This window comes from Anolis sagrei, chromosome 3 (assembly GCF_037176765.1).
Source record: "Anolis sagrei isolate rAnoSag1 chromosome 3, rAnoSag1.mat, whole genome shotgun sequence".
Classification (NCBI taxonomy): Eukaryota; Metazoa; Chordata; class Lepidosauria; order Squamata; family Dactyloidae; genus Anolis; species Anolis sagrei.
In genome coordinates, this window is record NC_090023.1 from 79,771,674 (window position 1) to 79,785,822 (window position 14,149).

Below are 14,149 nucleotides of genomic sequence, written 5' to 3' on the forward strand. Positions count from 1 at the left end.
CTTTAGCTCCTTTCTATTGGCTGTAGTCATAATACTTTGCATTTGCCATGAGTGAAATAATGTGCAAACTTTGTTGGAAGTTGAAATCAAGTGGGATTAAATTCCAAGAAATCACAGAGAATGAACTTGAGTCAGGTCTTGAGTCATCTCATAAGAAATCTATATCATTTCATATTGTCTCAAATTATTCAAACATGTCCAGGCAGATTTTGCTTTTTTACTACAATATATAACTATTTTTCAGACTTTCTTGGTTATTTTATTTACAATTGTGTGTCTGTGTTTTAGTTTTCCTTCTTTAAACGAAAGTCTTCAAGGCAGAAGGACGCACGCAATGGTGATGAAAACAAACTTGAAAAACTACCTCAAAGTGAGCAGGAAGCAATGAATCAAGTCACTGTATCTGATGTAAAGAGTAAAGATGAAAACCAGAACCATTCTGGGGGAAATCAAAGGGAGTTGCCACCAGCAAATAGAGACAGAAAGTCATCTTCTACATGTCTAGTGCTGTAACGTCGAAACTGATGGTATTTGCAAATATGTCACATTTAGAATTTTGTAAACTGGTCATTTTATAGTTGAAAACAATAATGATTTCTCTGTAATGATTACAGTGATGGATTTGTGTTTGGGTAAAATATACATGTTCAAACTGATTTAGATGATTTGCGGCTCACTTCCTAGTATTTATTTGTATCCCTAATTGTAGCTATTGCAACAGATATGGGTATCACAGTCTTTCAGAACTGTTGTGGCTTTAATTCTTAAGTGTGTAATAAATAATATATTTTTGTACTTCAAAATTTTAATTAAGGCATTTTATGATTTCTTTTCCTAAACCAATCTACAGCTGTAAATGCACATTATAAATACTATTTTGGTTCAGGCACAAAAGTCAGAAGAATGGCTGTTTTAAAATGTTTCTTTTCTGTTTGTTTAACTTTTGGAAGAAGCAATAAACTTCAAATGTATTTAAAGTTGCCATGTCTCTGTAGCAAGATAATTTTGCACTTTCTTACAAAGTTTACAGACAGTACTTTCCATGGATCAATAACATTATGCTGTCCAATTTCACTACTATGATTCTGACTCTAAAGCAGCTTTCATAACTTGAAACTTAAGAAACATAATTGGGATGGGCCTGTGGGAAGAGAAGAGGCTTGGCTATACTGCAACAAATATAAACCTTATTTCCAGTTTCCAAATTGTTTCTATGACATCTAGCTTTGTGGAATCATTACATTCATTAATATGGACAGACCATTTTCTTACAGGTATTTTTTAAAGAGGGAGCAATAAATGTAAAGGTCAGATATTAAAGGGGGTTTTAATATTGAAATATTACGACTACAAATTATTTATATATTTTTAAATGGATGGTGAAGACCAGAATTGTTAATACGTTTTCTGTAACTTGGCTCAGTCATCAACCTAAATGGAGGTGTTGTACTCATGAGATAGCTGGAAGAGCAGCTATGAAGAAACTAGGTAAGTGCTAAGCCAGTGCTTGTCAACCTTCCTAATGCCACGAACCCTTAATACAGTTCCTCATGTTGTGGTATTCCCCCAACCAAAAATTATTTTCATTGCTAATTCACAACTGTAATTTTGCTATTGTTATGAATCATCATGTAAATATCTGCAGGATGTATTTTCATTCACTGGACCAAATTTGGCACAAATACCCGATATGCCCAAATCTGAACACTGGTGGGGTTGGGGAGGAGATTGGTTTTGTCATTTGGGAGTTGGAGTTGCTGGGATTTATAGTTCACCTACAATCAAAGAGCATTCTGAACTCCACCAATGATGGAATTGAATCAAACTTGGCACACAGAACTCCTATGACCAACAGAAAAAACTGAAAAGGTTTGGTGAGCATTGACCTTGAGTTTTGGAGTTGTAGTTTGCGTACATCCAGAGAGCACTGTGGACTTTGGCGACCCCTTCGACAACCCCTTACGACCTCCCCAGGGGTCCCGACCCCAGGTTGAGAAACGTTGTGCTAAGCTGTGTCAGTGTTTACCAAAATTGGGAACATACATGCAATAGTATTTATTTCCATCAACAAATGTGAAAGCTGCACAGTGGAAGAAGCTGAAAAAATAAACTATTTCTAATGTGATGAGCCTTCTAAATGCCAAAATGACAAAATAGGGTGTGACTTATTGGAAAAAAATGTTTGGCAAAGTTACAGGCAAAAGAAGTAGGTGAAGACTACACAGAGGTGAACTGACTCAATCAAGAAATCCATGGCCTTGAATTTGCAAAGGTTGTGCAGGACTATCCATAACAAGATTGCTTAAAGGTCTCCTGGCCATAAGGTCACCCTTAACTGAAGTTGACCTGATGGCTCACAACAGCAAAACAAAATAAGAATCTGGCAAACTGAAGACAAACTAGCTCATTAAAAAATCTGTTGTGGTATTGGGAAAGCATAACTAGGAAAGCATATAACCTTCAACAACACTCCAAGTAATGAAAACTTAAAATAGCTTCATGTACAGCAGTGATTCCCAACCTTTTTTTTGAGCAGGAACCACTTTGACCAGGAACCACTCTCTAACATTAGTACCAAAAGGGTTACAAATTGCTTTTTGCTCAACTTTAGATTCTGTTTGGGTATTTGGGATGCTGATTCAGAAAATTGCATTGGATGGACCACATCAGCTCTAGATTCTAATACAGAGCATATGCCATCCAGTAGTCGCCATCTGCTCTCCCACAGAAAACCATATTTAATAAGCCTCAGCACTATAACAGGGTTTTGAGAGACCAGTCGCTCTCGTTGCAGTAATGGTGAGGCTGCGGACCATATTTTAGTTCTTGCGGACCACGGATTGGGAACCACTGATGTATAGGTAAAGAAACAGCATCCTGAAACCAGTAGAAGTCAGCTACAACCAAACAGTCTGTTGCATAAATGCTGGTTCTGCTGCTGGATTTTGTTTTTTAGCTTATGCGGCTTGAAAAGTGCTACAGAACCATCCAGGTGGTAAGGAAGGATAGAATAAATACAGTTATCTGAATATTGAATATTTGTATGATTGGAAGCCTTTAAACTTAATATTTAAATACTGCTTCATTTGTTTTCAAGGTAGATATAATATTCAGCTACTCTAGAATGATTCTAGGTTCTTCATGCATAATGCTTTCCTTTATGTGACCGTCTTGGAGGAAGCATACTATGTATAAAGTGACATATGGAGACACTCATTTAATTTTTGGATTTGTGGAAAGAAAGCTTTCTTTTGAAGGAGCACAGCTTGGGTGTCCAGGATCCAGATTTTTCAGGTTACGGTTATGACAAAGTACTTTTGACTAGCTACAAATCTGGTGCATCCCATTTTTGGAGAAAATGAATTTTATTTACTCCTGTGTTGGAATGTATTGCTATAAAAGTACTATGCGTGTGTTGTCTTTGAAGAGTGTCCAAAAATTTCAGCTGGAGCTGAATGCAGCTGCAAACTTCTGACCAGAGCCAATTTTTAGAAGCATGTGGTTCCACTGTTGTATAATCTTTGTTGGTTCAAATCTGTTTTGGGTTCAACTCAAAGTGACATTTATTACATTTAAACCTCTAGTGGCTTCTGGCCTTTGAAGGTAATCAGAGGACCCTGCTTTGCATCTTACCATTACCTGACAAGCATAAAAAAACATGTGAACCCTGTTTGGAATAAAACAGGGTTTTTTATCCCATACTGTAATACGTTATTTCTAGAAGATATCTTTGGCCTAATGGGATGCAGTGCTAGAAGAATGGTGTGAGAAACGGGTTGGTTAATCAGACAAAACATTGCCCTGTTGTAGCTTTGGATATTGTAAAGGTAAAGGTAAAGGTCGTCCCCTGACATTAAGTCCAGTCATGTCTGACTCTGGGGTGTGGTGCTCATCTCCATTTCTAAGCCGAAGAGCCAGCGTTGTCCGTAGACACCTCCAAGGTCATGTGGCCGGCATGACCGCATGGAGCGCCGTTACCTTCCCGCTGGAGCGGTACCTATTGATCTACTCACATTTGCATGTTTTCGAACTGCTAGGTTGGCAGAAGCTACGGCTGACAGCGGAAGCTCACGCCGCTCCCCGGAATCGAACCTGCGACCTTTCGATCAACAAGCTCAGCAGCTCAGTGCTTTAACCCACTGCGCCACCGGGGGCTCCTTGGATATTGTAATACTGGCTATTAATGTATTTCTGAGATTGGTTCTGAGACTCCTTCAGTCTTCATTTTGAGAAAGAAAGATAGGTTTCAAGCATTTTAAATACACAAATGCAGAAAACAAAGAAAATATCCTACTTCAAATATGTTTGCAATCTAAAATAACGTGTAAATAAAAGGAGAGTGGGCTATGGAATCAAATACAACTCAGTCTTTCTTTTAAACTGCAGGGGAGAGCAAGCTTGTTTTCTGCTCCCCTGGAGACTAGGATGTGGAACAATGGCTTCAAACTACAGGAAAGGAGATTCCACCTGAACATGAGGAAGAACTTCCTGACTGTGAGAGCTGTTCAGCAGTGGAACTCTCTGCCCCCGAGTGTGGTGGAGGCTCCTTCTTTGGAGGCTTTTCAGCAAAGGCTGGATAGTGGGCGATTTTCCTGCTTCTTGGCAGGGGGTTGGGCTGGATGGCCCACGAAGTCTCTTCCAACTCGATGATTCCAAAGCCTGGAGAAGCTCCAAGTCTTTCAGACAGCGCCTGGAGTCCGAGGCAGGGCAGCTTTCTTCTTTTGCCCGGCTTGTGTGCAGCCAACCACATTGGTCTGGGTTACTGGGAAAATTGGCCAGGGAGGAGGGAACCCAAGAAGTGAAGACAAGCAGGGTGTCATTACTCTGGTCGCCTCCCGTTGCCAACGTCGGGGCCTCCCTCCCCCTTCCCCTCCGGCACTCATAAATCAAGGATAGGAAGGAGAGAGAAAGGAAATATTCGGAGAGGGAAAGACACAGAGAGTGCAAAAGTTTTGAAGGGAAACAGCCCCGAACAGTTGGAATTTGGAAAGACTCCGAAAGCCTAACAAAAGGAGGGAGTCTCCGCGGCAGAGGAGTTGCGGGTGACGTTGTGGACAGTGGCAGCTGAGGAGGGTCCTCTTCTTAAGGTCCCCCAGGAATTTGGGGAGGCCCCTTTTGGAGGATCTCCTTCTAGGGAGGGTGCCCTTCCTTCCTTCCTTCCTTCCTTCCTTCCTTCCTTCCTTCCTTCCTTCCTTCCTTCCTTCCTTCCTTCCTTCCTTCCTTCCTTCCTTCCTTCCTTCCTTCCTTCCTTCCTTCCTTCCTTCCAGGGGGCTGCAGGAGCGCCGGGGAGGAGCTTTGCGGAGATTGGGGGTGGGAGAGAGAGAGAGAGAGAGCCCCACAGCCGAGCCAGGCCCGGCCCCTGCCCGCCTCCTCGCCTCCGGGCCCCCACTTGGGCAGCCTCTGGACCCGGAGAAGGAGGCTTTCTGCAGGCGCGGACCATGAGGAGCCCTTCGCTCGGCGTGGCGCTGCTGCTGGCGGTGGGGGCGCGCCTCCACCTCGCCTACCCAGGTAGGGAGTCCGGTGGGGGGCTGGGGAGGGCTTTTGGGGTCCCCTCCGAGCCCGTGCAGGCTTTCTCGCCACGCTTTCGGAAAGAAATCCCCCTCGGATCGCAAGACTTCTTATAGGGAGTCTTTGGGCGCCCCTATCCAACGCTGGCCTTCCAGGGGTTTTGAACTTCTGTTCCTAGAATCCCCGGTTGTTTGCCAAAGCGGCGGAGACTTGGAGAATCACTGATCTACACTGTAGAATGAATGCCAATTGACACCATTTCAATTGTCATAGCTTTAATGCTAGCCCCCCCCCCCTTTTCTGGTGGCACAATGGGTTAAACCGCTGAGCTGCTGAACTTGCTGACCGAAAAGGTTGGTGGTTCGAATTTGGGGAGCAGAGTGAGGTCCCGCTGTTGGCCCCAGCTTCTGTCAACCTAGCAGTTGAAAACATGCAAATGTGAGATCAATAGGTATCGCTTCTGCGGGAAGGTAATGGCACGCCATGCAGTCATGCTGACAACATGACCTTGGAGGTGTCTATGGACAATGCTGGTGCTTTGGCTTAGAAATGGAAATGAGCACTACCCCCCAGAGGAAGTGCTTTACCTTTACCTTTATTTAGCTCCATGCTATGGATTCCTGGGAGCTGTGGCTTGATAAGATCGATAATTTCCTCTGCAGAGTACAGCCCCTGTGATTCTATACCAGGTATGAGCAAACTTGGGCCCTCCAGGGATTTTGGACTTCAATTCCGACAATGCCTGGTAGCCTCAGGCCCTTTACTTTTCCCCCTCATCCACTTAAGTGGAAAGGAGAGGAAGGTGCCTGAGGCTGTTAGGGATTGTGGAAGTCCAAAATGCCTGGAGGACCCAAGTTTGCCCATGCCTGTTCTATACTGTTGAGCCATGGCAGTTTAAATGGTGTCAAATTGTATTAATTCTACTGCTTTGAGAGTGTATTTCATTTCAAGAAAAGCATTTTGAAGTCCTAACTTGGTGTGCCTCACAGCGCTGGAGGTGGCGGTTGTGGACCATCCAGGTTGACCCTGCCCATGTCCTGCAGAAGCCCAGTTTTAACACACATGTTTGTAAGACAACTATGGCCGTGTCCGGCTGTCACTCTAAATCTTTATATTAATGAATGGAATCATCTGGCAAATGCACTTCATACTTGGCAGAACCAGCAGAAAGCATTTTACATGAGCCAGCACATTCTCCTAGGCTGCCTTGTCTATTTTGGCCATGTACCAGGTGGAGAAGTTGGAAGTGTTATTGTGCATGTAATGTTTGGTCTGGAAAGCATAGCAGAGCACTTGTGGCTGGGTACATCCACACTGTAGATTTTTTTTCATGTCGGGAGTGACTTGAGAAACTGCAAGTTGCTTCTGGTGTGAGAGAATTGGCTGTCTGCAAGGACGTTGGCCAGGGGATGCCCAGATATTTGATGTTTCATCTTTGTGGGAGGCTTCTCTCATGTCCCTGTATGGAGATCTGAAGCTGACACTCTCCCCATATTCAAACTGCTGACCTGTCGGTCAACGGTCCTGCTGGCACAAGGGTTTAACCGACCGGGGACTCCACTGTAGAATTAATGCAGTTTGACAGCCTTTTTAGCTGCCATGGCTCAGGTACGGAATAATGAGAGCTGCCTTTTGGTGAGGCACTAACACTCTGGCAGAGATAGCAAAAGACTTTGTAAAAATGACAGCTCCCACAGTTCCATAGCAATGAGCCAGGGCAGCTGAAGTGGTGTAGATGTACTCCTCCTTGCTGTGCTTACTTGAGACATGTGAGCATGGTGGTCTGACTTGGAAGCCTTCTGTGAGGCATGCATAGACCGTAATGACCAGGTTTCAACATGATGTTGCATTGTTTCACTGATTAAAAAAAACATGTCCCTGTCGTGTTTAAGATCCTGACTCAGAAAACAGGATCTGTTCTTTCATCTACAACAAGCTTTCTGTGTTGTGGAAACCAACACATGCCGGTTGTGCTGCGACAGCCATGCATCTTATCATCATGTATTCTCAAAGAGGGGTGCTTTTGACCAAATATCTTTTCCATCACCTGTGTTGATGACGGAACTGTAGAATCGATGTTTCTTGATAGCCCTCCCAAGTAGTTGTTCAGTGATTAAAAAAACAAACAAAAAGAATAGAAAACAATTTAAACAAAACTAAGAGGAGCTATAAGGTCACACATTCTTATTTCAGTGCTGGGTAGTGGACATCCAGGAGATCTGAGTTTCTTTCTACATCTCATTTGTAGGTGGCTCTGCTTTTGTTCAGATTTCTGTTTGCTGTTGACCCAGGACTGTACTGTGTAACTCTGTAACAAACTAATCATTTCCCCTTTTTGTAACTTTTGCAGCAAACTGAGGAGCTTGCTTAAGAATTGATGTGATGCGCAGGTTGGTTTGCTGCCAGCTTTCATTCCAGAATATTTATTTATTTACTATGCTTCTATACCGCCATTCTCAGCCTGAGGGCAACTCATGGTGGTTTACAAAACGGCACAATTTGATGCCCATAACAGTACAAAGATAATTTAAACATTAAAAACATTTAACATGGATAAAAATACATTACAATTAACATCATTAACCATAATAAAAACCATAGGTCCTAGAATCATAGAATCATAGAATCATAGAATCAAAGAGTTGGAAGAGACCTCATGGGCCATCCAGTCCAACCCCCTGCCAAGAAGCAGGAATATTGCATTCAAATCACCCCTGACAGATGGCCATCCAGCCTCTGTTTAAAAGCTTCCAAAGAAGGAGCCTCCACCACACTCCGGGGCAGAGAGTTCCACTGCTGAACGGCTCTCACAGTCAGGAAGTTCTTCCTAATGTTCAGATGGAATCTCCTTTCTTGTAGTTTGAAGCCATTGTTCCGTGTCCTAGTCTCCAAGGAAGCAGAAAACAAGCTAGCTCCCTCCTCCCTGTGGCTTCCTCTCACATATTTATACATGGCTATCATGTCTCCTCTCAGCCTTCTCTTCTTCAGGCTAAACATGCCCAGTTCCCTAAGCCGCTCCTCATAGGGCTTGTTCTCCAGACCCTTGATCATTTTAGTCGCCCTTCTCTGGACACATTCCAGCTTGTCAATATCTCTCTTGAATTGTGGTGCCCAGAATTGGACACAATATTCCAGATGTGGTCTAACCAAAGCAGAATAGAGGGGTAGCATTACTTCCTTAGATCTAGACACTATGCTCCTATTGATGCAGGCCAAAATCCCATTGGCTTTTTTTGCCGCCACATCACATTGTTAGAACCCCCCCCCCCCCCCCCCGGCTAAGGCCCTGGTGTTCTGAACCAAACAAACAGAAGCTTCTCAAGTGTTGAAGGGGAACTCTAAATAGAAATCTTAAGAACAAGTATCTCCAGAAGGAAGTCAACTTTCTCTAGGACTGATTCACACTGGCAAATCAAACTGAATTATATGAGTTTAGGGTTATGATAATCTGGTATAAGCAGATCCTGGGATACAGGGCAGTGTAGATCCAGCCTAAGATAGAAAAAGCTATAGCTGTCACCTGGTGCTCAAGGAAAAAGAGCACCTCCAAGTTGCTCAACTAGACCATTCAGCAGAAGTGTAAATCTACCAAGTTACATAGGAGAACTTCACTTTCACCATTAATACATGCATCTCCATTTTGTATAGTCTGAACTTCAGTTTGTTTATTCTCAGTGTTCTTTGCTGATTTCTTTCCCAGGCAACTGTATAAGAGCCCTACCAGTTTGCCTGGTTCAATTAAGTGAACCATGCTGGTGGTGCTACTTCTCAGTCTTCTGCTCACTTCTCTCAGCTATTTCATCTTCCTCCCCATTTGGCAAACACATTTACTGCAGTTTAAAAGAAAGAGAACAAACATTTCATTAACTTTCCTCTACAGGATGGCCAGAGTTCAGGGTAAAACCATGTATTTTAACTCTGCGATCCCTGTGCAACATTTGCAGTTCTCGGCTGAAGGATGCTCTTGAAGATGATTCTTAGTGTAGTCGTTTTCTTTGTAGCACACACAAATATCATTAATATTTAAATGCAGGTATATTGTTTGCATTCACTAATTCAGTGTCATCAGTAAATAGCGTATGTACATGATTTGTTAAATTATTTTGTGCACGTGAAAAAAAATTGTCTATGAGGCTTTCTAAATGGAATGTCCAAAAAAGTTGAGCATCTCTTTGAACATTCACCCAGTCCCATTTTATACATCTCTCATTAAGTTTATAAAACCAAAATCACTCAGTAGGGAGTATAGCAGAACATTAATCTTAAGTGTTCTTCGAATTGCCATCATTTCTTGTTCCCCCATCTATTTTCTAAAACACTTTTTGCCAAAACTATGTACAATAGTACAGTTTTGAACTATGCATCCAATGTATAGAATGATGAAAGGCTTTAAAAGATGTTGAAAATACCAGTTCATTTAAGAGTCTGTTGGATTGCAAGTGAATAATTGAAAGGCAATACAGTTATATTTAATTAATTTTATTCTCATACCTGTAGTAACAGAACTATCATTTAATTGATAAGAAGTTGCAAAACATACTTTGCACAAGCAATAGTTGTTTATTGAGTATTGCAAAGTGAACCAATTAACTGGTGATAAGCCAGAATATAAATTTTTGTTGTTATAATTCAAGTGATGATCAACAAAGAGTTCATGTGATGATTGAAACTACAAGAAAGGAGATTCCATCTGAACATTAGGAAAAACTTCCTGACTTTGAGAGCCGTTCAGCAGTGGAACTCTCTGCCTCACAGTGTGGTGGGGGCTCCTTCTTTGGAAGCTTTTAAACAGAGGCTAGATGGCCATCTGACAGGGGTGCTTTGAATGCCGTTTTCCTGCTTCTTGGCAGGGGGTTGGACTGGATGGCCCATGAGGTCTCTTCCAACTCTATGATTCTATGATTCTATGAATAAAATGCTATGCATTTGGCACAAGCTTGCAGACTCGTTGGCCTCTTCAGTATCACCTCTATACCCCCCAATTTTAGACACTGATAAATCACAGTAATTTAAAGGCTGGAGGTAAATTGAACTCTTAGAATCTGAAATCTGTTCTGTAGGGCCAAACCCATTCAAATAAAGCACATATTAGAGTGAACAGATGAAGAAAAGATTTCTTGCTTTCACCTAGTTCAGATAATGTCCTTTTCCAATCAAACATTTAGGTAAGAAGGACCTTGAAGGGCAGTTATAAAATTTGAACAAAAATGTTTCTTCTCCCTATAATGCAGATGGTCTGATTTAATTTATTTATAAATTATGAATTCAGAAAGTCTCTGGGCAAAGATTTTAAAATAGCCCGGGGAAAAAATGGAGACGTTTTATAACAAAGATCTTTGATAAATCTTTGTACACAATCTGGTCACAAACCTTTTCCATATATATTAATTTCTGCCCTCTCTAAGAAAAGTATTATTACATTTGCATACTATTCAGTTATTTATTTATTTATTATTTATTTATCGTGTCAGGGGCTTACCAAACAGTTGAATTGCATTTTTTTAACAAACAAATAAAACACAAAGTTTGCAGGCTTGGTAGTTGATTAAATGTCCTTTGACCAGTATATGGCCACATGGAGTGCCTCTGGTGTCGCTGCAAGAAGGTCCCCCATTGTGCATGTGGCAGGGCTCAGGTTGTTCTGTAGGTGGTCTGTAGTTTGCTCTTCTCCACACTCGCATGCCATGGATTTCACTTTGTGGCCCCATTTCTTAAGGTTGGCTCTGCATCTCATGGTGCCAGAGTGCAGTCTGGTCAGCGCCTTCTAAGTCGCCCATTTTTCTGTGTGCCCAGGGGGGAGTCTCTCATTTGGTATCAGCCATTGATTGAGGTTCTGGGTTTGAGCCTGCCATACTATTCAGTGTAACTGCACAAATAGATAACTGGGCTCATCTAGACAAGCCACAAAATTTGAGGTTAGTCCGGAGAAACCTGTGGTTGCTAGACTGCCCACCTCTTTCCTGCCTTCAGTGAAGGCACAGAGTCCAGATAGTCCATCACACTAAATGTTGTTTTGCGTCACTGGATGACCATCCTTACCTTTGCAGATGTTTGTCGCTACAGCAGAGAGCTTGTGGCCATTGCCAGTTACCTCTGTTGACATCAGCAAAGGTGCCCGTGTGACCTGGAGAAAGGGAGGAGGCAATTTCTCCCTCTTCCCCAAGTTGCATGGGTACTTCTACTGATATTAGCAAAGGTGTCAGGCATGAACCACACACATCCTAGAGTGCCATGGCTGGCTGCCAGTGACAAGCAGCAGCAATAGTAAATCCCATCTTCTTTTCCCTGTACCTCAGAGTGCAGGGAAGAGGGAACAGCAACATTTCCTATGTGTGTAATGGACTGGTTTCAAATAGAACTAGGCCAGCTGCCCACACGAACCCCAAAGTGTGGGGCTGAGTTGGAGTTTCCAGAACACTCTCAGAATTCTCCTAATGCAGGTAAAACCAGATTGATTGGTTTTACCCTACATTGTGAGCTGGAAGTTATTAGGTGTAATGTGGACATCCAGACATGACTTTTGAAACAATCTGAGGTTTCTGGCCCATATAGACAAGCCCTTCATCTGGAGAGGTTTCATGGGAGGGGGTCGGTGGTTCCTAGAACATATGTAGATTAATTGTCATAAAATCCTCCAATTTTGGAATGAAATACATTTCTTCATCAGTCAAATGATAAAGCAGAACCTACAGTTCTAAAAGGTTGATTTTGCTTACTTTGCTGCAGGTAATGCAGCTCTACCACACAAGCAATTAAATCTATAATGTTAGGTGTCGCTAGAGCAGAGATATCAAGGGAATGGAAATCAGTGGAGAGTATTGATTTGGAAATGGTTAGGATCTGGTCAGGTTATCCTATGCCCAGTTAAATGGAGAAGAAATAACAAAGACACTTTTATGAAACTCTGCTCCCCGTTAATTAACTATACTACAGATCATCTCTCTACATGAGGTGCACTATTCACCTATTTAAAGTTGTGGAACAACAAATCATGAGCTCTAACTTTACAACATATACACGTGTTTGCTCATCAATGAACCTTGTTGTAAACAGGGAGAGGGAGAAGGGGTGAGCAATTACAATCAATACATGGCTTAAATCCAATTTAAAATAAATAAATTTCACTATGAAATAAATAAATGAGTCAAAGGTCCTTCCAGATTTGTCCTTTCTCCTCCACCTTTTACTTTAGCTTTTTATATGGAAATACATGTATCTCCTAAGAAGGCATTACAGTTGTATTTTTGTGTGTTTTTCCGCACTTCATCAGTTCTGGATTAACATAAAGCTTGTCTAAACCTTAGCCAACATACTATGGCAACAGACAAGTTTGAGTTAGCCAGCCTGTCTCCTCTCTGACTTACCACAAAGGTCAGTCCTTCTGAGAACTGTGGTATAAACTGGCAGTTTTGGGAGGATTTCTGTCCATGTTTTTCATAGTTACTTTTCTGTTCTGATGAGAAATTGTCTCCATTTCAAGTGTCAAAAAATAAACATAATATATATTTAGAAATTAGGGATGCCTGGCACTGAGCTCTGAAATAGGCTCCAGAGCTCAGTGCCATAATATAATATACATTAGAATTAATTTGTGACTGCTTCACAAATGGACGTACTTTTTTAATCACAGTTAGCAGAAAGCCATAGTATTGCAGTGGCTAAAACACCACAAGAGTATGGATGTTCCCTGTATAGATTTCACCTTAGCAATGACAAAATGACAAAATTGTATGTTGCTTTAAGGGGTAATAAATATGAAATATACATTGTCATCAGTCAGAATAAACTTCACCAGTAGCATGAGGTATTATCGTAAGTTGGTCAGTATACAGTAGGTTCTTGGTATCCACTGTGGTTTGGTTTCAGGACTTGTGTGGATAACAAAATCCATTCCGAAGTCCCATTATATTTGATGGCATAGTAGGATGGTATACTTTATATCATATGGCAAAATCAAGGTTGGCTTTTCAGATTTTATGACATTTTTTCAAGCTATGGGTGTCAAATTTGCGGACTGTATGTGATGTTGTAAAATAAATATTCTGAGAACTAGACTTGAAAATTGGCCTATCTGCCAGTTTTTGTTTTTGCTTGTACATTTGCAATATATTACCATAACTGAAAACACATGTGGCAGTTTACACTCACTCGACTAACAGAGACTTCACAAGAAATGGAACTGCTATTTTTAGGTTCCTGCTAATCTTCATAAATGTATGAAGATTCTTATCTGTCATTGGGATTTTGCTGTGCAGTATCCATGTACATCACATTTATCTTCAGAAGCTCAGAATCCTTTGAATGGCTTTCTTATTGTCCAGCTTCCAGGTTGTTGTTTTTTTTAAATGGCACATTCCCTACTTTCTAGTGTTCGAACCCAGAGGCAACCATTTCTAATCCAAATCCTTAGATTCTTTGATGGGGAATCTGATTTAGTGCATTTCTATTGAGAAACCATTTCAATTTGAAGTAGAAGGCCTGTCAGATTTTCTTTTGAAATATCTTTTGTTTTTATCCTGCATCATGTAGATGAGCAGAGATATCTAATAAGTTTAGACATACTACCCTTAAAAACGGTCTCACTGTTGTTTAGTGCCATCTTTCATTGTATAGTATTCAGAAATGGTGGCAAATTGAGCAG

At 41.6% G+C, this 14,149-nt stretch overlaps 2 protein-coding genes across 3 annotated transcripts in view; both read left to right on the top strand.

Moving 5' to 3' along the window:
* RPGR (retinitis pigmentosa GTPase regulator) overlaps positions 1-980 on the top strand; it is a 44,168-nt gene extending 43,188 nt beyond the window's left edge. Inside the window, exon 18 of the mRNA XM_067466749.1 lies at positions 289-980. Coding sequence (XP_067322850.1) covers positions 289-513 — 225 coding nt within the window. The 3' untranslated portion in view covers positions 514-980. The remainder of the gene's footprint in view (positions 1-288) is intronic.
* A 4,264-nt stretch (positions 981-5,244) lies between these two features.
* Positions 5,245-14,149, top strand: part of SRPX (sushi repeat containing protein X-linked) — a 46,494-nt gene continuing 37,589 nt past the window's right edge. For both annotated transcript variants that reach the window (XM_067466747.1, XM_067466748.1), the window contains exon 1: positions 5,245-5,508. In XM_067466747.1, coding sequence (XP_067322848.1) covers positions 5,439-5,508 — 70 coding nt within the window. In that variant the 5' untranslated portion in view covers positions 5,245-5,438. The remainder of the gene's footprint in view (positions 5,509-14,149) is intronic.